Consider the following 26,184-nt stretch of genomic DNA (forward strand, 5'->3'; position numbering starts at 1 on the left):
GCACGCCAAGCAGCGCAGATTCCCAGAGACACAGCGCAGGCGCTAGATGACAGGTCTCGGCACTTGCTCAGATTGAAGTGCAGCAGGATATACAGTCGTGGCCAAAAGTTTTGAGAATGACACAAATATTAGTTTTCACAAAGTTTGCTGCTAAACTGCTTTTAGATCTTTGTTTCAGTTGTTTCTGTGATGTAGTGAAATATAATTACACGCACTTCATACGTTTCAAAGGCTTTTATTTACAATTACATGACATTTATGCAAAGAGTCAGTATTTGCAGTGTTGGCCCTTCTTTTTCAGGACCTCTGCAATTCGACTGGGCATGCTCTCAATCAACTTCTGGGCCAATTCCTGACTGATAGCAACCCATTCTTTCATAATCACTTCTTGGAGTTTGTCAGAATTAGTGGGTTTTTGTTTGTCCACCCGCCTCTTGAGGATTGACCACAAGTTCTCAATGGGATTAAGATCTGGGGAGTTTCCAGGCCATGGACCCAAAATGTCAACGTTTTGGTCCCCGAGCCACTAAGTTATCACTTTTGCCTTATGGCACAGTGCTCCATCGTGCTGGAAAATGCATTGTTCTTCACCAAACTGTTGTTGGATTGTTGGAAGAAGTTGCTGTTGGAGGGTGTTTTGGTACCATTCTTTATTCATGGCTGTGTTTTTGGGCAAAATTGTGAGTGAGCCCACTCCCTTGGATGAGAAGCAACCCCACACATGAATGGTCTCAGGATGCTTTACTGTTGGCATGACACAGGACTGATGGTAGCGCTCACCTTTTCTTCTCCGGACAAGCCTTTTTCCAGATGCCCCAAACAATCGGAAAGGGGCTTCATCTGAGAATATGACTTTGCCCCAGTCCTCAGCAGTCCATTCACCATACTTTCTGCAGAAGATCAATCTGTCCCTGATGTTTTTTTTGGAGAGAAGTGGCTTTTTTGCTGGCCTTCTTGACACCAGGCCATCTTCCAAAAGTCTTCGCCTCACTGTGCGTGCAGATGCGCTCACACCTGCCTGCTGCCATTCCTGAGCAAGCTCTGCACTGGTGGCACTCCGATCCCGCGGCTGAATCCTCTTTAGGAGACGATCCTGGCACTTGCTGGACTTTCTTGGACGCCCTGAAGCCTTCTTAACAAGAATTGAACCTCTTTCCTTGAAGTTCTTGATGATCCTATAAATTGTTGATTGAGGTGCAATCTTAGTAGCCACAATATCCTTGCCTGTGAAGCCATTTTTATGCAACGCAATGATGGCTGCACGCGTTTCTTTGCAGGTCACCATGGTTAACAATGGAAGAACAATGATTTCAAGCATCACCCTCCTTTTAACATGTCAAGTCTGCCATTTTAACCCAATCAGCCTGACATAATGATCTCCAGTCTTGTGCTCGTCAACATTCTCACCTGAGTTAACAAGACGATTACTGAAATTATCTCAGCAGGTCCTTTAATGACAGCAATGAAATGCAGTGGAAAGCTTTTTTTGGGATTAAGTTAATTTTCATGGCAAAGAAGGACTATGCAATTCATCTGATCACTCTTCATAACATTCTGGAGTATATGCAAATTGCTATTATAAAAACTTAAGCCGCAACTTTTCCAATTTCCAATATTTATCTAATTCTCAAAACTTTTGGCCACGACTGTACAATGAGCAAGCACTAAGACCAGGGCATACAGCACTAGAATAGCAGTAGGCTCTAGAAGACAAGGCTAGCCCTGTCAATCCAGGAGAAGGAGAGAGGGACTGAAGTTAAAGGGGGTGTAATAAACTGGTGCTCTGAGGACTCTGACTTACCCCTCGGTGGTCCAGTTACATCATGTGCATGGTTTTTCTCATAAGGATATCGTGGGATATTAATCAAACTGGTGTAAAGGAAAAATGGCTTAGTTGTCCATAGCAACCAATCAGATTCCACCTTTCATTTTCCAAAGGAACTCTGAAAAATGAAACGTGGAATCGGATTGGTTGCTATGGGCAACTAAGCCAGTTTTCTTTTACAACAGTTTTGATAAATCTCCCCCATCGTTTTTATCAGCACCATCAACCTTACCAGGCTGTATGCCTGGTTTAATAGGGTTGATCATGGTGACAGAGGCTCTTTAAGCAAATACCATTTTTTGCCCACTTACTTTACCAAACAAATGTATTTTTTAAAGTTTATATACTAATGTATAAAAAAAATTTTTTTCCAAGTTGCATTTTACATTTTTTTTGTTTTAAAATCATTAAAGGGGTTGTCCCACGAAAAATATTGCCGTTTTCAAGCCAGCACCTGGATGTGAATATTTTTGTAGTTGCATGTAATAAAAAAATTAGTATAGCCACTAAAATGTATCTGTATAGCGCCACCTGCTGTTTGCCCTTTTTTCTTATTTCTCTATCCACACACACATGCTCAGTTCCATCCTTCATCTTCCTCCTGAGCTATGATAAGGAAAGAGCTACAGCAGAAAGGGCATGCCCCCTGAGCTGCTGCAGAAAGGACAAGGCCCCTGAGCTGCTGCAGAAAGGGCATGCCCCCTGAGCTGCTGCAGAAAGGGCATGCCCCCTGAGCTGCTGCAGAAAGGGCATGCCCCCTGAGCTGCTGCAGAAAGGACAAGCCCCCTGAGCGGCTGCAGAAAGGACAAGCCCCCTGAGCGGCTGCAGAGAGGACAAGCCCCCTGAGCGGCTGCAGAGAGGACAAGCCCCCTGAGCTGCTGCAGAGAGGACAAGCCCCCTGAGCTGCTGCAGAGAGGACAAGCCCCCTGAGCTGCTGCAGAGAGGACAAGCCCCCTGAGCTGCTGCAGAAAGGACAAGCCCCCTGAGCTGCTGCAGAAAGCACATGCCCCCTGAGCTGCTGCAGAAAGGACAAGCCCCCTGAGCTGCTGCAGAAAGGACAAGCCCCCTGAGCTGCTGCAGAAAGGACAAGCCCCCTGAGCTGCTGCAGAAAGGACAGGCCCCCTGAGCTGCTGCAGAAAGGACAAGCCCCCTGAGCTGCTGCAGAAAGGACAAGCCCCCTGAGCTGCTGCAGAAAGGACAAGCCCCCTGAGCTGCTGCAGAAAGGACAAGCCCCCTGAGCTGCTGTAGAAAGGACATGCTTCCTGAGCTGCCAGCTTGATATAAATCTAGAAAAGCAATAAATAGGGAGATCTCTGGATCCATGTGAGGTCCAGGGCTGGTTCTAGTTTTGTTAGAAAGAGATTGTCATGTCCTATATGATATCATAGGATAACCCCTTTAGATATTTTTTCCTACAGATATGAAATAAAAATAGTAACAAAAAGTTACATTTTTGTATAAAGCTAAAAATAATTAATTATTTTTTTTTTTTTAATAATTAAATTTGTTTTTTACAAATATAAAATAATAACAATAATAATAAAAATAATAAAACCTGCTCTTTTTAAGTTCCTGTCTCTCCCTGAAGTTTGGGCACCTTGATACGACCCTGACCTCTTGAGATACATTATTAGCAGAACAATAATAACTTACCGGTGGCGAGCTCCTCGGCTTCTTTTTTGGAACAAACATGTTTCCATTTTATGAAGCATGTGTTGTGTTTCTTTTCTTTTTTTTTTTTTTGTTACAAAGATTTATAGTAGACGGCGCAAGAAAAATCCCACTACCCATTTATCTTTTGTTGCCCACATTTCTCTCCTACAGAGCTCCATGGCAGTGATGCAGCACCGGATATTTCTTTAGACCTCTATCTTTTTATCTTATTAGGAGTGCAATAAAACTAGTTGTAGTGCTTTTGACCTTCCCTGCCATGAGTTGCCTCGTCATTTGCTCTGCATTTGTTTCTTGCGTCCGTCCGTGGTGTCGATGATTGCCTTTTCAGTGCATCAAACAATCTTGTTTATCATGTATCCCTCTTCCAGAAATTGTACTATAATTAATGGAGGGGTTTTAGTTATCAAGGCAAAAAGACTCATACCAGCCAAACCAGAGACAACCATCTCTAGACAACACTGCTTCGGGGTTTTTGTACCTCATCAGTAAAGAACCAGTTACTGGTCGTCTGGATGAGATGCCTTAGAGGCGGCTCGGGGGTGTTAGAGTAAGCTGTGTTTAAGGGCGCATCCATACCACTGTGTGATGGCTGCAGAACACGGGCCCCAGCTGTGTGCACCCCGCATCGTGGACCCATTGACTTCAATAGGCCCGCGATCCTCATGATGTGGTCAAAGATTGGACATTTTATTATTTTTTGCGGCGCGGGGGGTATGCAGAGGGTGCTTCTGGGTCCGTACCTCCAAGACGTCACACAGTCGTGTGAATGCACCCTAAGGCATCTCATCCAACCATCCAGTACCTTGTCCTGTACTGATAGGGACAAGAACCTAGAAACAGTGCTGACTATAGAGAGGTGTCTTTGTTTTGCCTGGTATGAGGTACACTGATGAGCAAAAGGGTAACAATGTTTTCACCTTGACTTTCAGGCTCCATATCTCACCATCCACTACGGCTTCGAACGTGAGACTCCCATCTTTTTATAGACAATCATCTTGGCTATCTTATAAATCGATGAGCTGGATGATTTGAACCAGTGACCTTTCGCTTGGGAATCAACCTAATAACACACTGAGCTATTAGGAATGTGAAATCAGGTTGTAATTTGTAGAATACAAGAAGAAAAAGATTGTTCCACCACCAGGAGCAAAACAGTAACAATGCAGTTACACAAGAAGAATCTGCAAAACTAATCAGATGCTAAATAGTTACAAGTCCAATTTATGTATGAGATCATTGTCTATAAAATGATGGGAGTCTCACGTTCGAAGCTGTAGTGGATGGTGAGATATGGAGCCTGAAAGTCAAAAAGTTCAGAACTTTGTTACTTTTTTGCTCGTCAGTGTACTTTGCATACTTTTTTCCCATGGAGCATTGCCTGAAAAATAGGTCTCCATACACTGCTGGGCGGGTGTCTTCAAAAAGGAACAGTATCACACTTGAAATTCATTGTAAAAACAAAAATTGGGAGAATGATGTCCATAGACCATTGGTGTGTACAGAAAAGAGGTGACCCCCCTCTATAAGAGTGGTAAACAGTTATGCCACCAGGAGCAGACTGGGAACTTAAAGTGTCCCCGTTTTGTAGTTGGGTCCAAATTGATGGAAGGCAGGGCCAGTAATACCATATTGCGGCACATTATACCACCCCAACAGAGCCAAATACCACAGTCCATCACAAAATGCTGCCAGCATCACAAAATACATCCCTAAAAGCTTCCACTGGCCGCCTGTGAGGAGGGCCCAGGCGCCCCCCTGGGCATCGGCCCACCGGGAAATTTTCCTGTAAGGTCTATGGCCAATCCGCCCCTGTATGCCACCCAGGAAAGAAGGACCTTTTCCTTGACACTTGTGTCAATTTCTGATACCTGGAGGGGGCTTCCTACACAAGTTATTCTGGAGAAAGTATGGAACAACCAGGGCGGGGGCCCCTCTTTTCTAGGGCCCCGTAGCAGCCACATGGTCCGAATCTATGGCATGTAGTCCCTTACAAAAAACTCTTTTTTTTTTTTTTTTTTTTAATAAGCCCAACTGGGCAATTAAACCAATACCTACCTCTCTGGTGACTTATCACACATCTGCTGTCAGAAGAAAGTTGGGAGGCCCCAGACATATAAGATGGTCGATCGGTCCTGCTGAAATCATCAGGTTGTAATATACTGTATAAGGCCAGCTTTAGAGTCATGCAGAGCCATATTCAATAGGCCGTGTGGAGGAATTTGGAGTCCCTGCTGTACTACAGAGTCCTAGGCGCTCCATAAGCGTCCACATGGTACCGTATTAATGCTGATTAACTATTATAACACTTAGGGTGCGTTCAGGTCACCGTTTAGCTTTCCGCTCTTCTGATCCGTCAGAAGAAGAGAGAAAAAAAAACTGATCCTGTTGCATCGGTTGTCATCCGTTTGAGCCATTTATGTCTGAGATCAGTTTTTTTAGACAGAAAAAAAAGTACTGCAACCGATGCAACAGGATCCTGTTTTTTTTTGTTTTAGATTTTTTACAGGATCCTGTTTTTTTTCTCTTTCTCTCTTCTGACGGATCAGAAGAACGGAAAGCTAAACAGTGACGTGAATGCACACTCAGGGCTCATGAACGCGACCGTATGTGTTTTGCAGTCTGCAAAAACGGATCCGCAAAAAATACAGATACTGTCCTTGTTCATTCCGTATTTTGTGGAACGGAACAGCAAGCCCTTAATAGAACAGTCCTATCCTTGTCTGTAACGCGGACAATAACAGAACATCTTCTATATTTCTGCGGAACGGAAATACGGACATACGGAAACGAAATGCACTCGGAGTAGCTTCCTTTTTTTTTTTTTTGTGGACCCATTGAAATGAATGGCTCCGCATACGGTCCTCGAAACAAAACGGAAAAGACACGGAAAGAAAATACTTTTGTGTGCATGAGCCCTTACTATGGTATAAATCTAGCTAATAGGCATGTCAGAAGTATACGCTGAACATAGGGGAATCTATAAAAGGATGTATGCTAGGATTCTGCTATAGAAAAGTTTAAAAAAAATTCTAAATTGTCGATTTGTGCAAATATTTCCGTCTTTTTTCATCTTCACGCTGCTCTGGCCGTTTGTAAATACGTAAGATTACGGCCGAAAGTGGCATCAATTATAGCTCTATTCTATGCCGGCTCACAGCCACACAGACCGCCAGACGAGCGTATCGTAATAAATTTGGCGCATCTTACTCCGATTCATGTTTTTTTTTTCTTTTATATAAAAACGCCAGTCTTCCTAAATCCTCACCAGTGTGCCCAAACACCTTGTGAACCTAGCCGCACTTCAGCTTTGTGTATACGTCATGCGCTATTCAAAAACGAAATAAAAAATTCTGGGTGTATAACACGTCTGATGCTTCTTATGAGCTTTTATTAATGGTGATTAAAGTTAATCTTCTTTTTTCTTCTTAATATTTCCTCAAAATGTACGAGCCTCATAGTCTACCAGTAAACTAAAGTATTTAAGAATTTCCTGGACATAAAATATGCATCTAAAGCGCCATAAAAACTTCACCCGTTATAAAATAAGAGAATCTAAAATTTTAAGAGGAGCTATGTTTCTTTCACTTACATCTTTAGAACAATGAGACGGAACAGTAACAAACCATTAAATATTAACGTCACAGTAAAATTTCCCGAAAATGCATTATTATTTTTATAATGGAAAATGGAGGCAAAATTATCCCAGGCGTGGACTCTTCCCGCTTCCACTTAAATGATCAAAATTATTACAAATAAATGGTGTTAATATATCACAACTATAAGCAATGTATGAAATAAGCTGAAGCCAGTCAGCACATGTTATAAAACACATTGGGGGAGATTTATCAAATTGGTGTAAAGTAGAACTGGTTTAGTTGCCCATAGCAACCAATAAGATTATAAAGGAGCTGTGAAAGGTGGAATCTGATCAGTTGCTATGGGCAACTAAACCAGTTCTACTTTACACCAGTTTGATAAATCTCCCCCATTGCTTTTAAATATTTAGATAGGTATATAGATATGAGATAGATAGATATATAGATATGAGATAGACAGCCTGCTCATCGAATCCGGGCGTCACTGATAGAGGTACTAGCCCAGGAAGAGCAGACTGTGCCAGCAGTGCGACCAGGAGGCCGTGAAGGATGAGGCTCATTTCCTGCTGCGGTGCCCCAAATACTAAGCAGTGAGGGATTCTCACTTCAGGAGACTGTCTGATCTCTGCCCAGACTTCATCTCCATGGAGGAGGAAGAGAGACTCTCCATAGTGCTGGGGGAAGAGGAGAACACGGCGGCCACAGCAGCACAATATATTACTGCCTGCCATAGACTGAGAGGAGCCTGATATAACATGGACTCCTATACCCCCACCCTGTATATGTCCCCATCCCCCAACCCTACCCAATTATTTCCCACTTGCTTTGGCAATGCTAAAATGTATTTAGTCCTGCCAATAAAGCTTATTTGATTTGATTTGATTTGATAGATAGATAATAGATAGAACAAAAATGAAACAGTATACTGGTATCTAAACTTAAAAAAACTTTTTTTTTTATAATACATTCAAATATATATATTATGCAGAATATAAATTGAGTAAATATATCGCAAGTCAAAAATAAAATGATATATATACATATGTTTATATATAATGTCTGTAAAGTGCTGCAGAATATGCCAGTGCTATATGTATATATATATATATATATATATATATATATATATATATATATCATCTAAGTATGGGGGTCAGCAAAAGAAAGGTCCCTTCGTCCACTCACGGTCACTTGATCGACAACTTGAATATTCAGACAAAATAAATTTGCCACAGCATCGCATGGGTTAATCGATATCTGCAGGCTGTTTATTCAAAAGGGTACATCCATTATAGCAATGCATTGGTGTAATGGATGTACCCTTTTGAATAAATGGCTTGGATAGACACATACACATTTAAATAATTAATTTTTAACTGTATAGTTTTAATTAATTTTTTATTTAAACTTAAATTTTTTTTAAAAATATATTTTTATTTTATTGTAACTAAACATAAAAAAAATGGTTATTTTCTTCTTTATTTAACCTTTAGGTTATTGCAAATAATATTTTTTTTTTGTTGTAACTGTATATTTTTCTTGTATTTTGTGATTTTTCATTTCTACACCACTTCAACAAAAGTTAATAAAGTCATTCAGCAATAGCATTCCCATAGTAAGAAAAAAAAGAAAAACGCTCTGTAAAACAATAAAAATATCTTCGGGGGATTATACTAGGAACATTATTAAAATTTAAAGGAGAGGAAAAAAAAATCCCTCTCCTGCTGCTGTCAGCTCCCCAGACTGTACTTAACGTTGGGCCAAATTTACATTTTTATAACCAGAGCCCTATAGAACCCTAAATCAGATCTATATTATGGAAGCTTTCATTTGGCTATAATATGAATCAACGTCTTATCTTTAGTGATTATAGTTTATCAACTTCCAGCAGCAAAAGTAAAACCTATTAGTAAAAAAATACAAAAATAAAAATTTGCCTTTGTGGAAGCAGATGGCTTTCGCCTATTAGGTTTGATCATTTGTTTTAGGGCTTAAAATAAACATTATTTATAAGATGACTTGCGTTTCGATGTTACCTAATGAGGACGATGCATCATTGATTTGACTACTATAAGAGGTCATTTAGTACCGGCCCGTTAACAAGCAGTAATCTGCGGCTGAGCAGAAGTCACTTTGCTTAAAATTATCCGCCCCCAGCTGATCAACGACAATAATTGTTTTGTTCCAATAATTGTTCGAAAGTTCCTAATTACTATGAAGGTCATCCAAATATAGAGTTTGTTTTTAACCAAAGAATGCCCGGCTGTCGAATTATTTATTTATTTTATGCACTTATATAGCGCTACTATATTCCGCAGCGCTTTATAGACATTAGCATCCAACTGTCCCCAATGGGGCTCACAATCTAAGTTCCCTATCAGTATGTCTTTGGAGTGTGGGAGGAAACCGGAGAACCCGGAGGAAACCCACGCAAACATGGGGAGAACATACAAACTCCAGGCAGATGTTGTGCTTGGTCAGATTCAAACCTAGGACCCCAGCGCTGCAAAGCACCAATGCTGACCACTGAGCCACCGTGCTGCCCGTATTAGAGGTAAAAGATTAACTCCTGAGTCCTAATTCCGTTATATGTTCTTCTTACCCCTCTCCCAGGACCCCGGCATACTTACATCGTTGTAGTGTATATCTATATTGGTTATGCAAAAAAATATCATCATATCAGTCCTAAAAAAATGACCCACTGCCATCTCCCTCTTGGGCATGGCCACCAGAGCACTCACTTGGTTGCCTGCTGTGCTCCCCCAGCGGCCCTCTGCTCCTTTCTGCCAGGGTAGCACTGCTTCTTTCTCCCTGCCTCTCACTGCGCATGCGCTCTCTCCGGCTCTTAAAGGGTCTGTGTGTGCACCTTAATCTTGCCCAGCTTAGGGTATTTAAGGCCCATTCCCCTTTGGAGTATGCCTGAGCCACAGGTTCTAGTTCTTTAGTGTCCTGCAAAGGTGTCCTGTTTTCTAGTTTGTCTATTCGTGTATGGACTCCTGCCTGAACTTTGGATTTGACCCTTCACTGACCTCTACCTCATCTCTGTACTGACCCTGAGCCACCTGCCCTCAAACTGGCTTAGGATTGCACAAGCTCTGCCTTTCCTGACCTCGACCCTTCCCTAACTACAGTTTTGCCTGAACCCTTGGTGTTTCGCATTGGTTTCTCTAGACCCCTGTTGGTCAGAAGTCACTAGACCGGAGATTACTTCAATACGTAGCTGCCTGGTGGTTCCCCTGCAGCACAGTCCAGATTCATGTACAGGGGTTAAAGTTTGAAGACCAGGAGGGCCACTTAGATAACGCTTTTAGGAGTAGCCCCAAGTGAAATCTGTTCAAGTTACACAGCGAATCCACAACTGCTTCATAACAAAAAGTTAGTCGGCCAGACCAGGGTCAGACAAGGTGTTCTGGGTGCTGGGTCTTGGAAATGTAATTATGAAAAATTGAAAATATGGGTCAAGCATCTGTTTATCACTTCTAGTGTGCTAGTAGGTGGCCAGTACCATTTGCGAGAGAAAAAAAGTATGTCAATATTTTTGAGACAGCCTGTAGAATTATGAGCTTTGCAACCCGGCTGCAGAGTCATGGCAAGGCTTTCTTCTACCTCGGGCAAGAACTCAATTTAGATTGATATCTAAATACCTGGCCAAAACAAAATGGCTTGGTGTGAATTATTGTGTCATTACCATGCCACACAGAGGCCTATGGGTCACCAGCATGGTCTACCAATAAAACTGAAAGAAATGAGGTGTCACGGCTGAGGATGGGGGAAATCCTCAGCCGTGCAATGCCAGATGCTGTAGGCCTACTCGGCCAGGAGAACAGGATAGGGAGCAGGTCACCTCCTAACAGCGTCCCTACCCTGACCCTAACTCCTAACTGCATGGGCCGACCTTAAAGGTAGGAGGACCCATGCGCAGGAACCTCGGATCCCTAACTCACCCTCCGTCCGGTCCCTGCGCTAGGAGTCAGGGTAAGACGACCTACTCCTCCTAGACGCGGAGGAGCAGGAGTCTCACTGGCCAAGCTGTTGGGAAAAAGGGGAACACAAACAGTTTTACGGGTATGGCAGGCGAACTAAAGGTTCCTCCAACCTGCCACAGCCTTGCTGACTGGATCCCTGAGCAACAGGAATCCAGAACCGTAAACTGCACAAAAGTGACAAGGAAGGTCCCAACAGAACATCACATACAACATGACATACAAGAAGGCATAAACATAAACTTAAACTTCAATCTATGACCACAGTGGTGGCTCTCACAGGCAGATGGAAAAACACAGGAGGCTGCTATCAGCAAGCATGCTGAAGCAACCTCCTGAGCCCTGCCACAGAGAGAGGTTATATAGGCCCAAAGTGGCCACACCCAAAGGAAGGACACACCCAGTGACATCACACACACACTGGGAAGGGAGTTAACCCTACACACACCACAGAAGGGAAACTCACAAAAAGGAAAAGTGTCCAACAGATCACACTGTGGCCGTTGCCGCAAGCAACGACATGGGTGGCAAGCGTGTCCTGGGAGTCAGCCCGAAGGCCGGGACACTGCCACCACATGTACACAATACCACCTAAGGTTGCCACGGGTAACCACAGTGCGGGGAATGATGTCCGTGCGCACACAAACATAAAACACAGTGCACACCAGACATACAAACGTGCATCCAAAACAACTCCCCGGGAACCGCACACAAGGCTGTTGTCCGCGGCAACCGCACCGAGGCCAACTACATAATGCCTCAGCTGCGGTTGACACAACAACCAAAACCGCGGGCAACTGTATGCGACTCCCAAGGAGTCACGACCATAACCGTGGCCGTGACATGAGGAGAGGAAGTTATGTAGGTCTCCCCTTTTCCGTGTAATGTGCCTTTAATTTATTCTGTAGTCATTTTTATAGATTAGGAGATCTTACGGGAGTTCCAAGTTTGTACTGGAGAAGTTATGAGCCTCCAAAATATCCTTGTGATGACCCCCTAGTTCCTTAGTTGACATTCAATAAGGTCCAGGGCTCCATCTTAGGCTACTTTCACACTAGCATTTTGGCTTTCTGTTTGTGAGATCCCTTCAGGGCTCTCACAAGCGCTCCAAAACGGATCAGTTCTGCCCTAATGCATTCAGCATGGAAAAGGATCCGCTCAGAATACATCAGTTTGCCTCCGATCAGTTACCATTCTGCTTTGGAGGCGGACACCAAAACACTGCCTGCAGCATTTTGCTGTCCGCCTAACGATGCAGAGCCAAACGGATCCGTCCTGGCACACAGTGTAAGTCAATGGGGATGGATCCGTTTTCTCTGACACAATCTGGCACAATAGAAAACAGATTCGTCCCCCCCCACTTTCAATGGTGTTCATGACGCTATAGAAGACATAATACAACCGGATCCATTCATGACGGATGCATGCGGTTGTATTATTATAACGGAAGCCTTAGTGTGAAAGTAGCCTAACTCAACATTCCCCTGACAGCAGACAGATAAAAAGTTGTATTTCCATATGCCTGGTTCTTCATTCCTCCTGGAGTTGCCACCACCAAAGGTTTCTTGCCAAATGTATGCGTTTATGGAGAGGTTGAGGAAGTTCCTGGCCGATGAACCTATTTAATGTGTACGACCAGCTTTAGGGTAGAGTACAGAGACATCATCTCAGTAAAATAATCAGCTATTAACAGTCCATCCATGGCCTTCGTTATCTGTGTTAGGCACACTTATGATGTGGTTGACATGCAGTCTACAAGTGCAGTAATTGACTATCTGCCATAGCTGAAGGTCTGGTTGACCTTTCGTAGTGACACCGGGCGCATTGAATCCGCTGACGGTGTAGTTACATCCCACTTCTTCAATCATAAATCATTTGTGTTCCTACTGAGGTCCAGACGCCATACCTGGCATGTGCAAAAAAGTCAATTAATAGTTCTCCTCTAGATTCTGATTTGTAAGGGTTGAGCGCCTTTGCTGATATAAACTTCCTTCACGAAGACTTGAGACCGTTAATCAAAAGATTTCAAGAACCGTGACATCTGTACGTCTCTTCCAAAATGTCAAAACCCGGCAGATGTATGCCCACCAAGACTCAACCAGAGTGGAATCAAGATGTCCGCATCGAGAACTCATAGCAATATTAAGGATGCTATAATAGTATTAAAAGATAAACATGGCATAGATATGTGACTCCGATCGGTTCCTACCGGATTCATTTAGGAGGCCTTATTATTTAATACGTATTATATGAATGACATTGAGGAGAGAATTGTGAGTAATGTCTCAATTTGTGCAGATGATAGTAAATTATGTGTCAATGTAAATACAGGGAGGATGTAAATTAATTATAGAAGGACATCTACTGCCTGGCAAATTGAGCAAAGTAAGGCACAGATGAATTTCACCGTAGATAAATGGTCTGCAAGGCACTTGGGTTGGAAGATTCTTAAGCAGAATATTACCTAAATTGGATTGAAATAAATAGCTATTCCGGGGAAAGGGACCTTGGGATTTCATAGATAATAAACTGAAAATGTTTAGTTGACACAGATCAAGTCATTTGGGTTTACTGAATATTCTTAAAGGGGTTTTCTAGGCTCCTGATATTGATGACCTATCCTCAGGATAGGTCATTAATTTCTAATCGGTTAGGGTACAACATCCCGCACCCCCACCAATCAGTTGTTCTCTGCAGCTTCCAGCGCTGGAATTAGCACTTTGAATGAAACAGGAAGTAGACAGCTCCGTTCAAAGTGTAGTGGTCATGTCGGGTTATTACAGCTCAGCCCCTATTCACTTCAGTGGGAGATGAGCTGCAGTAACCCAGCACGGCCACAACACTGTGCTTCCTGCTCCATTCACAAATTGCTAGTTCCAGAGTCAGATGCTGCAGGGAACAGCTGATCTGTGGGGATGCGGAGTGTTGGACCCTCACAGATCTGATGCTAATGACCCATCCTGAGATACCGTATTTTTCACCCTATATGATGCACCGGCCCATAAGATGCACATAGGTTTTAGAGGAGGACTATAAGAAAAAAATATTTTTTATTAGACATCAGATCAGCAAACTTACCCCCAGTGTTAATCAGACCTCAGCTGACAGCCTCACTGAGACCCCTAATGTTAATAAGACCCTCAATCAGACCTCAGATCAAACCCCTAATGATAATAAGACCCTCAATCAGACCCCCAATGTTAATAAGACCCTCAATCAGACCTCATATCAGACCCCCAATGATAATAAGACCCTCAATCAGACCCCCAATGTTAATAAGACCCTCAATCAGACTTCAGATCAGACCCCCCAATGTTAATAAGTATGGGGATCTCAGATGAGATCCCCATACCTCAGATCAGCCTCCCATGCCTTAGATCAGCCCCCATGCCATATATCAGCCCTCAGCCTCAGAGCAGCGCCCATGCCATATATCAGCCCAAGGCTCAGATCAGCCCCCATGCCATATATCAGCCCAAGGCTCTGATCAGCCCCCATGCCATATATCAGCCCATGGCTCAGATCAGCCCCCATGCCATATATCAGCCCAAGGCTCAGATCAGCCCCCATGCCATATATCAGCCCCCAGCCTCAGACCAGCGTCCATGCCATATATCAGCTCAAGGCTCAGATCAGCCCCCATGCCATATATCAGCCCCCAGCCTCAGACCAGCGTCCATGCCATATATCAGCCCAAGGCTCAGATCAGCCCCCATGCCAAATATCAGCCCCCAGCCTCAGAGCAAATAAAATTAAAATAAAAAACACTTACCTCTCCTGCTCCGGGTGCCGCCACTCACCTCTAGCGCTCATCTTCCTGCCGTCGGCTGCGTTGTGATCCGACGCATGCCCTTTGTGATCCGGCGCATGCCTTTAACCTCCAATTGTGGGGATGTAAAATTGTGTCTTTCCCATGTAGTATATTATTCTGCAATTCTAGAAACTTGCAAAAAGTATTAGTGGTCGGCCATTCAAATGGGTGATCATGTAATACTTGGAGCTGTGGCTCTCTGCTCTGGCTCATAGTGGGGGATCCACTCCCATGATGTACATATTCTATAATAGGACATATGGACCGGGGTTGCCTAAGGGTGCGTTCACAAAATGGATTGGGAAAATCCTCCTCCAAAAATCCATGCGGATTCCACTCTGATTTAATTAAGCTGTCTTTTAGACACATTTTTAGACGCGTTTTTTTTTTACACGGTTTTTGGGTTGCATACTTTACTTCAAAACTGCAATGGATCTGTGCAAAAAAAAAACGTGCGAGAAACCTTCCGAACATGTACGGAGAGCTTTTTTGCCGCTTCCCATTAATTTCAATAGGAGATTCACCATGGATTCCAAGATAGGGCTTGCTGCTTCTTTTTTTCCGGTGTGGTATGAACTGTGCCAGTAAAAAAAAAAGCCCGCTTCCCATTGAAGTGATTGAGAAGTTTGGAGTTATTTTTTTCCTGCCAAAATCAGTGCCAAAAACTCTGTGTGAACGGGCCCTTAGTGAGACAACCCTCTTAAAGGGTTTTTTCTAGGACCTAAAAATCGATAATCATAGGTCATCAATATCTGATCGATGGGAGTCTAATTCATGGCAGTCCCGGCAATCAACTGTTAGGCTAGGGCTACACAGCGACTTGTGATGCATGACATTCATGTCACACCAATGTCGCGCAACATTTATTGTAATGATAGTCTATGATGTCGCACTACGACATGCTGCGACGGCAACGCGACAGTCGCAAAAAATCCATCCAAGTTGGATTTTTGTGCGACTGTTGCGTCGCACTCGCAGCGTGTCGTATTGTGATACCATTGACTATCACTACAATACATGTCACACAACATTGGTCGCCGTGTAGCTCTAGCCATAGAGTGGGGCTTGGATGCTTGGGCTTGGCCTTTGTGCAGCTCAGTCCTATTCAAGGTAATGGGACTGAGCTGCAGTACCATTGACCGATGGATGTGACTACACAGGCTGAGGAAGAGGCTGAGAGCGCCGCGCCGCCTTGCAACAGCTGATCGGCAGGGGTGATGGGAGTTGGTCTCCCACTGATCAGAGATTGATGACCTATCCTGAGCCTAGGTCATCAGTTTTCAAGTCCCAGTAAACCCCTTTAAGTGCTTTTCATATATAGAGTAAGTCGCGCAAATACAACAAAACTGTTCTAAAAAAATAAAAAATAAAAATAAAAATTTAATTTTTTTTGCTTCAAGATTCAAAAAAGATGGCGAGGATATCACGCCAGGAAATATGTCCACAATTACTATGCCCTGAAGAAGTATTTGGAAGGTGTCGCCATGAAAAATTACTTCGTAAGGTAAGAAAATAAGTCCGAATACATAAATATGAGGGTTGTGTGTTCAGGATGTTATGCTAATGAGCATACTGAGTTTAACTGTTAGGCCCCCTGCACACGAACGTGTGCTTCCCGTTGCCGTATTGCGGATCGCATTTGAGGATCCGCAATACACAGGTACCGTTCCGTGGGCATTCCGCATCACGGATGCGGACCCATTCACTTGAATGGGTCCGCAAATCCGGAGATGCGGAATGGTACGGAACGGAAGCACGGAACGGAACCCTACATAAGCACTACGGAGTGCTTCCGTGGGGGTTTCGTCCCGTACTTCCGTTCCGCAAAAAGATAGTACATGTCCTATCTTTTTGCGATCCGCTGCGGCAGCCCCACGGACTGTGCTCGCGCATTGGGGCCCGCATTTTGCGGGCCGCACCACGACCACGGGGCGCACACGTTCGTGTGCAGGGGGCCTTAAAGGGGTTTTTGTCATCTGAGACAATGGAGGCATATCGCTAGGATATGCCCCCATTGTCTGATAGGTGCGGGTCCTAAACGGAGCCCAGAAAGTGGTGGAGGATGCACTGCGCATGCGCAGGTGCCCTCCATTAATTTCTATGGGGCCGCCGAAAATAGCCGAGTCAGTGCTGGGCCCATAGAAGTGAATGGGAGCGGTGGCTGGTCATGCGCGGTGCGCTCCTGTTCACTTCTATGGGGAGAGCTCTTGGTGGTGACCGGATCGATGTCCTCCAGCCACCACTTTGCGGGGCTCCCTGCTCGATATAGGCGCGGGTCCCAGCGGTGGGACACACACCTATAAGACAATGGGGGCATATCCTAGCAATATGCCCCATTGTCTCAGATGAGATGTGGCACACAGATGCTATTTGCGTAGCATGCAGCTCATTCACTCACTATTAGAGCGGCCGCTCTTCACAAATGTAAAACAGTTGGAATCTTATTTTAATTAAGACTATTTGCAGACTTGCTTCATTTTTTATTTTAGATGCATAGGAGCAATAAACATATGTGGCAAAAATGGACCTGACCTTTAAAGCGATTGTCCCATCTGGAACATTTATGGTGTATCGCTAGGATATGCCATAAATGTCAGATACTGTAGGTTTGGCTCCCACTCCTGTCTCCAGAACAGGGCCCTGAAGTGAATGGACAGCACATTGTGCATGCGCGGTGTCTTTATCTTTCACGGCTATGGGGTTTCCAAAAATAGCTGAGTGAGCAAGGCTGTTTTTGGAAGTCCCATATTAGTGAACGGTGGGCGGCCATGCATGTGCGCTTTGCTCTCCTTTCACCTTTTCAGCTTTTACTGCTATTGGACTTTCAAAAATAAGCAATTGAGTCTCATAGCAGTGAATGCCACCCAAGCTTGGCCACCCCTATATTAACCACTATGGGACTTCCAAAAATAGTCAAGACAGCTCAGCTATTTTCGGAAGTCCTATAATGGTGAATAGGGGGTGGTCGTGCATGCGCGGCTTGCTGTCGCTTTACTTCAGGAGATTGGAGGGATCCGAGAGGTGGGGCCCACACCTATGTGACATTTATGCCATGTTCTAGCGATATGCCACCAGTGTCCCAGATGGGAATACTGCTGAATTATACCGGTCCAGCATATGCCGAAAAGACACTACACTTGAGCCTTTGCGCCTGTAACGTAATGTGAATTCAAAAGATTTGAGAATGAAAAAGCTTACGCGGGCTAAGTGAATAAATATATTTACTAAGTGCGATTAAATAAGAGATAACACAGACAAATCACATATTGAATAATAAAAAGTAAATATTTTACTAGCCTAAATATGCAACACGCAATATGGGGTGAGACTCCATCGATCAAGCTATAACACATGGCTGTCTACCACGTTATAACACATGACCGACACCCCAGGGAGTACAAGAGTTAGGGCAAATCAATACTTTCAGGTGGAGTCCCAAGAAAGTACGTGTGTCACAGATTTTAAACCTTTTAGCCCCTCTTCCAGTGTGCAGTACAAATGTCTTCGAGATCCCTCAGGAATGTGGTCTTATCAGCACAATGGTGAATGGGTACTACATAACAAGACACATCATCACACAGAATGGTAATAATAAAAGGAAGCAGAATTAAAGGGACATAACGAAACAGTATTTAAAAAATACCCTTGCAATATAGCAGCCAATGATACTCCTGACATATAACCCCAGCATGTGGATATTTAATATCAGCAGCCATCCACAAAACGGGAAAAACAAAACCAGGGAAAGATATTAATATATTGCAGCTCTTTTTCGGATTCCATTTTCAGGATTTGTAATTGTCATTTCGGGCATTTGCATATTTTTGATGCGGCGCGGGATGCGTAGCATCTATACCGTCTACTCCCAAGATGTAAATGATTCGGTGAAGGTCAAATTTAAATGATGAATTCACAGGACAGACGTTTCAGATGGCGGATATCTATCGGCATCAGATGTGGATATTGTTTGTACAGTAGCGGAAATCTCTTTTCACAGTGCATTTGTATTTCTGTGAAGCCGCTCACCTGTGATCTGCATTCTCCCCAGACAGGTGTCAGCATGTGGCCTTGTTTACAAATTACAACACGGTTCATTATAAAATCCAATTCCCGATCCCTTTCTTCCTTCCTTCGCCTGAAATATTGATAGGCTGAATTATTTACTTCTCGTTCCTGGTACAAAATACACCATTTTGACAAGCGCTATCAGGACTGGTAAACTGGTAGCATTAGAATATGCGTGTGTGGAATGGGATATCAGCCACGCCACGCCTCACCGACATGAGAGAGTTTACAAAAATAGAGGTGAAACAATCCACAGCCACTTCCTTAAAGGGGTTCTTCGAGATTTAAAGGGGTTTTCTAAGACTTTTATGCTGATGACCTATCATCTGGACACCTTGGACCCCTGGTGATCAGCTGCTTGAGAAGGCACCGGTGCTCGCAGTAGCACCACGGCCTTGTCTCAGCTCACCAAGCACAGTGCCGTCCATTGTATAGTGGCTGTGCTTTGGTATTGCAGCTCAGCCCCATTCACTTCTATGGGGCACCTAGGCCATGTGACCGATGAACATGATGAACATGGCCTAGGCTAAGCTACTAGAAGGCCATAACACTACTGCTAGCGCCGGTGCCTTTTTAAACAGCTGATTGGCGGGGCTCCTGGGTGTGGGACCCCCACAGATCAGATACTGATGACCTATCCAGAGGATAGGTTATCAGTATAAAAATCTCAGAAAGCTCCTTTAACTATTACCATAGGTCATCAATATCAGATAAGAGAGGGCCCAACTCATAGTACCTTCAACCAGTCAGCTGTGCGGCTCCAGAACTACACAGCTCCTCCTACTGTTTAGTGGGCGTGCTTGGCTATTGCAACGCTGCTCCCATTCAACATAACAGTAACTAGGCATGCCCACTACACAGTGGCGCCTGGTTCTAGCGTCACTCAGCTGATTGGTGGGGGTGCCAGGAATCAGACCCCCACCGATCTGATATTGATGACCTGTCCTGAGTATAGGTCATCAGTTTTGAAGTCCTGGAAAACCCTTTTAAAAGGATTGTCTTACTAAGGCTTAGACTATTAACTGCATCATGAACCTTAGAGTTATCATCATACACACAGAACATATCATCCATAAGGTCTAATAGGTTTTCTGTGGCTCATCCCATCAGGCGTAGACCCTAGTGACCAGTGATTGGTTCCTAAATCACCTCCAACATGGGGTTGTCTTCTTCTCTCAGAGCCTGGGACCCACTCAAGGATCGTACATTATTCTAGTGCAGGGGTCAGCAACTACGATTCCGAGCATGCTCCATTAATTTCAGTGAGAGTTCTGAGAAGAGTAGGGGAAGCATGCATGCTGGGAATTGTAGTTTGACAACAGCTGGAGTGCCGAAGGTTGTCTATCTCTGTTCTAGTGGGACAGTCCCAATCCCACCATTACCCATATCTATCAAATTTGCTTTGTCTAGCGAAGCAATCCTCTGGCCATTAGGAGGCTTCATCTTCATTCCCACAGACTCCTTCTCCATGACAGGCCACATTCACATGTTCCCGATGACATCTGTGATAAGATGATCAGTGGTTCATCCATGAAGATGTCCATGAAGAATCCAAGTTTGGTCCATGTGTCCACTTTCTGTTCTCCGTGTGTCATCTATGTTCCACGAACACTGCTCAGCTGAAAAGTAATTTCTAGAACATCTCCTACCATGAAAACCAGGGGCCTGATACGGATGGCCTCCATGTTGCGTCCGTGGTTTTCGCGAATACATAGATGATAATGTGCGTGAGGGATCCGGGACAAGTGACATGTGGTCACCATGGATCCACAGAAAACGACTAATGTGGATACACATGTGCTGACCATGGAGACCACGGACGTGTGAAAGGGGCCGTAGCAGATGCATTAAACTCCCTGCAAAATTTGGTGCGGTTTCATTAAACTGAAACATATTATTGGTTGTCAGCGCGGCCTTGTTACGCTGTCCGTCCTCATTTACCTCTCCCAGAAGATCTCTTAATGAAGTTAAACCCCAAGTTCAGGCCAATAATCCGGTGGCAAGAGTTTGCGGGATGTAACCATTCATCACTTGTCAGGACGGCACTTTTGGTTGATGCGTTTAATAAGGGCATCCTCTCGCCGACTTAATTAGAAGTGAACAGTTTGCATATTTACTAAATGCGGAGTGTCGCTGTGAACACGGCCTATTGCCTGCATGAATTATTTCTCTATCTGCCGTAAACAGCTGGGTAATTATTACCGCCATAATCAGATAAATTCCTTCTGTAAAGCTTTCTTACATGGTAATTCTTTGGACTCATCTGAAGCTGAAGAAAATTTATGAACTCCGGTATCTTGACCGTGTTTTTTTTCCTCTCCCTGATTTCTCTTTCAAGGACACAAAAAGCAGTAAACAGTTTGTACGTTGAGACGACCGGGAGGATTCTGGTGGATGGCGAGGGGTGCTATTATTTATGGCTAATTATTATTCGGAAAGATTTCTAGTTAATCTCCAATAGTGAACAAGGCAAACAGAAACGGATATGGGTGGTTTAAAATTGTATGTCCTGCGCCGTCTGAGGAATGTGGAGCCCGTAATGAGATAGGATTTCAATTATTCGGGAGGGAACGGTTGTAGGGTAGAAATTAAGTGTGAAAAAAAAATACCGTAAACTAGTGACTGTCCTTCTACTAGTATTAATTCCCTTGCTGTCTTTAAAGGCTATGTACACCTTTTGGGCCAATTTTATTTATTAGTGCATTGTACTCATTATGAGCGAAAATAATTTTTTCATTTGGTCTTTATTAAAAATATGGAGTCCTTTTCTCTGTACAGGGCTGAGATGCTCTCTATTAGCAGAATCTTAATTTTGTCTCTGCTCCGTCAGGCAGGGAGCTGACGGCTCCTTATCTCTGCTCTCTGACATTATAAACACTCATTATAGCTCAATACTTATGTTACTGAATTTGGCTTACATAAGTGTTTATGACCTCTTAGTAATTTAGAGATAAGGGTTATTAGATGACCGGCACAAAGTGAAAGTATGATGCACACAGCTAAACAAACAGCTAACTCTTTGTGACAGAACTACTCAATATTTTTATTAAAGACTAATTGAAAAAAACATTTTTTTAGCCACAAATGAGTAAAATGCAATTATAAAAAAATGATCCCCAAAGGTGTACATAGCCTTTAAGGGGTTTTTAGGATTTTGAATTTGATGGCCTATCCTCAGAATAGGTCATCTATGTCTGATCAGTGGAGTTCCAACGATTGGCGCCTCTGCCGCCAATCAGCTGTTTGAGACAATGGTGCTCCATCAGTGGCCTAGGAAGAGACTGCAGCACTTATTGGAGAGCCTCTGCCTCTAGAAACTGCGGGTACTGAGAGTCAGATCCCCGCAGATCTGTTATTGATGACCTATCCTGAGGATAGACCATCAATATCAAGATAATACTTTTAAAGAGTTGTCCATGATTTTAAGATTGCTGGAAAGACCATCAATATCAGATGAGCAGGGGTCATACACCCCCAATCCCTTGCCGATCAGGTATTTTGCAGTAGCTCCAGCGTCAGAACTAGGCACCAGAACTGCACAGCTCTGTCCACTGTCTAGTAGATAGAGATGATTGCTGCAGCGCTGCTCCCTCTCAACAGTTGATCTTCGGGGGTGCGAGATGTCAGACCCTCATCGAAATGTAATGGATATCACAATTTCATAATGCTGTCAGTGTTAATACATTCCAGAACTGTAAGGGTTACATAGCATCATAAATCAATATAATGCTATGTGACTCCGTCAGTGCTGGGAGGTCAGGACGGGTGAGACTTTCTCATGTGAAAGGGGCCCAAGACTTCCATCACACACAAGATTGTTGTGACATTTTTTTCACCACCTAAAAAAAATCAAACATAAAAACCACTTACATTTTAATTTTTTGACCCTTTTTTTTTTTTTTTAGAAAACTGTTACTTCTTAATACCCATCCGCTCTCCGGACCTGTCTATTATCTCCGTTAAATAGCAATTTTGGAGTATCTTTTTTAAAAACTGCTCTGTTCCTCTGTTATTCCTCCTGTAACTACATTGATAAGTTGTCCGGTTTGATGTTACCATTTGAGGGTGCATATGGCCAGTCAGTGCTGGCAGTATCAGACTGTACAAGGACACACCCAAATTATTTGTACATTTCTAGGAGGAAACACAGAGGAATGACACACTATTATAAGAAATGAGGCGGCAGAATTTTTGATTTGTGGGGACTGCAAATATTTACTAGACCAGACTCGGCAGGAGATGTGACAGCTCCTCTTTAACCATGTGTGAACATGCCCATATTCGTTGAGTTTGTCCTTAGAGATTTCCAAAATTTAGGACCCATTCACGCGGCAGAATTTGGTAATGGAGTTTTGGTGCCGATTCTGCGCCAAAATTCTGCCGGTGGCAACGTGGCGTCTACCTTCCATTGCTTTCAATGCAGCAGTACCATTGCTTTCAGTGCAGCAGTTTGCGCATCCTACCGTTTAAAACTCTGATGGTGCCAAGAAGGGACTTGACCCTTCTTGGTGTGCTGGAAGCCGCAGAGGGTGTCCAGCTTCATTTAGTGGAGCTAAACCATGAGCGTGTCCACAGCATCCTAAGTGAACAACCATGGCAGACACCGCAGCTGATATTTTTCAGCATCAAGCACAGTGTGAACGAACCCTTACAAAGTTTTTCCGTTTGTATGATAAAAAGCTGTGGAGCTTTTTAAGATCTCTGCTAGCTGTCATTGAGCATAAACTTTCTTGTTTTACTCACAGTCTGAAAACGTATCCCCCTGACATACAGTGTATCAGCTCTCTGTTTTACAATCAGTTAAGCATAGGACGGGTATTCAAGTTCCGTAATGAATTTTTTATTACGGAACACTTCCTATTTCTACCTCATATACCTGTTTTTCATCTCAGCACTTTCCTTCCCCATCACTGCATCCTGGCAGGATGTTTACATGCAGAACTTCCTGTTTTCATCAACTTCCTACTGGGTTTTCTAACCAAACCCGGCATGCTTAGCCCTGTAATGTGGCTTGTACCTCCTAATTAACCTGGAGAGGGCAGGTGTAAGGGTGCGTGACTACTGCAGGGGGAACAGTGTGGCGGGAGGAGCAAGCCCTGAGAAACATTACAGAGCAAACATGCTGGGATTGCTTAGAAAACTCAGCGGGAAGCTGAGGAAAACAGGAAGTCCTGCATGTAAACATCCTGCCAGGATGCAGTGATGCCGAGAACAGGAAAAGGTGCTGACATGAAAAACGGGTATATGGGGCAAAAATAGGCAATGTTTGGGGTACTCTGGGCAGATTTAAAAAATGTCACGATGAAACTGGAGAACCAGTTTGAGCCCTAAGATGGAGGCCATTTAATGACAGGAAGCAGAGATTTTGAAAACAGTGAGAAATTAATATACATAGTATATTAGAAGGTTGCTGGCTCAGTGACTTGATGTGCCATGACTACTGTACTATTAAGTCACATACATTCATGCGGTTTCATGCGCCTGTGAGTTTGCCCAAAATCCATCTCTATCAGTCACATTGAACAGTGTGAAGACATTTGCCTTCCTGCGCCCCCTGTAGGTTAACAGCAGCAGTGCAGTCTCTAAACTCATTTTTTCACTGTTGCAAATAGCGATAATGGCATAAAATAGTTCTGGAGCCCGGGCCAAATCCAGAGTAAGACCCGGAGGTCACGTCTCCATGTGTAGAGGTGTGCGGAGGTTACAGATCTTCTATCTACATGTACAGCGGGTGTGCCAGGGACAGTGATTACTCCATGTCTGTAACAGTAAGATGAATTTGCCCTCAGTGGAAAAGCTGACAACAAGCAGCTCCTAACTACATGTGAGTCAATTTATGTTACACAGGAGTTTCCAGATAATGAAATATAAATGAGATGGGTTTACTGGAGTCTGAAGGTGTTTTACTGCAGCCTAATCAGTGATAAATACCCGGCTTAGCCGCCCGCTATATGGAAGGTAACACTGAGCGAAAACTGCGGGATGACCCTGAAAAGTTAAGAGAAAACTCACACAATACCTTTCTTATCTTACAACGATGCTGATCTGATTTCTTCTCCGTTCACATCCAAAGCTAAACTCTTTTCTCTGCCGTCTTACCGTAAAGCAGTGCATTATGGGAGCTCAGCCGAGTGAGTCCTGCTAAAACTGCATTGCGCTGATGGAGTCCTGCGTTTGGCTGTCGACATGCATTAATTGGCCTTCTGCGTACTGCAGAGTGCCTCCATATGGTGCTTGGTACAGTGCAATATTGCTGTTGGAGTCATACAAATACGGCTTCTGGCATATCAAGGTGCATGGTGCGTTTTTGCAGTAAAATCACCAGTTCCAGATGCTAGAGGAAATATGAAACACAGTGTGTGGCAAGGTTTATTTTTAGTGGTTCTATCCCTTTAAGTACCTACCCTCCTCTGTAATGTAGTTGGTTAGAGGTACCAGGTACCAGACCGCGTCCCTGAGGTCTGAAGTAACTATACGTGTGTACTGCACACTGAAGACCTTGGGAAGGGCCAGGAAGCTAGGAAACTTCTAGGCATGTAACGAAGAGCTCCAATGAGAACATCATCAGGGCACTTTCACACTTGCAGCAGAGGATTCCAACAAAACGTATGCCAACTGATGGCATTTGTCAGATGGATGCGGATCCGTCTGACAAATGCATTGAAATGCCGAATCCGTCTCTCCGGTGTCATCCAGAAAAACGGATCCGGTATAAAAAAAAAATTGCATTCTTTTCGGTCTGCGCATGCATTTTTTATACCGGATCCGTTTTTCCGGATGACACCGGAGAGACGGATTTGGCATTTTAATGCATTTGTCAGACGGATCCGCATCTGTCTGACAAATGCCATCAGTTTGCATACGTTTTGTCGGAATCCTCTGCTGCAAGTGTGAAAGTGCCCTGATGATGTTCTCATTGGAGCTGAGCTCTTCGTTACATGCCTAGAAGTTTCCTAGCTTCCTGGCCCTTCCCAAGGTCTTCAGTGTGCAGTACACACGTATAGTTACTTCAGACCTCAGGGACTCACAGCGGAGTTCAGCTGCACACCGGGACACTGCGCATGCGCCGGAGAGCCTCAGTAGGGAAATATTACGGCCCAGTGCGGCTAACTCCAGAACATCCATCCTATCTCCGCGCCTGCACAGTGTGGGGGTAGGGAGATCTTATGGCCATATTTTCTGTCTAAATATATACACTCACCTAAAGAATTATTAGGAACACCATACTAA

The 26,184-nt window shown here is 43.9% G+C and overlaps 1 protein-coding gene across 1 annotated transcript in view; it reads left to right on the forward strand.

The window, feature by feature from the left end:
• Positions 1-26,184, forward strand: part of SPATA17 (spermatogenesis associated 17) — a 205,205-nt gene that overhangs the window by 51,987 nt on the left and 127,034 nt on the right. Inside the window, exon 5 of the mRNA XM_040427611.1 lies at positions 16,290-16,393. Coding sequence (XP_040283545.1) covers positions 16,290-16,393 — 104 coding nt within the window. The remainder of the gene's footprint in view (positions 1-16,289; positions 16,394-26,184) is intronic.

This window comes from Bufo bufo, chromosome 4 (assembly GCF_905171765.1).
Source record: "Bufo bufo chromosome 4, aBufBuf1.1, whole genome shotgun sequence".
Lineage (NCBI taxonomy): Eukaryota > Metazoa > Chordata > Amphibia > Anura > Bufonidae > Bufo > Bufo bufo.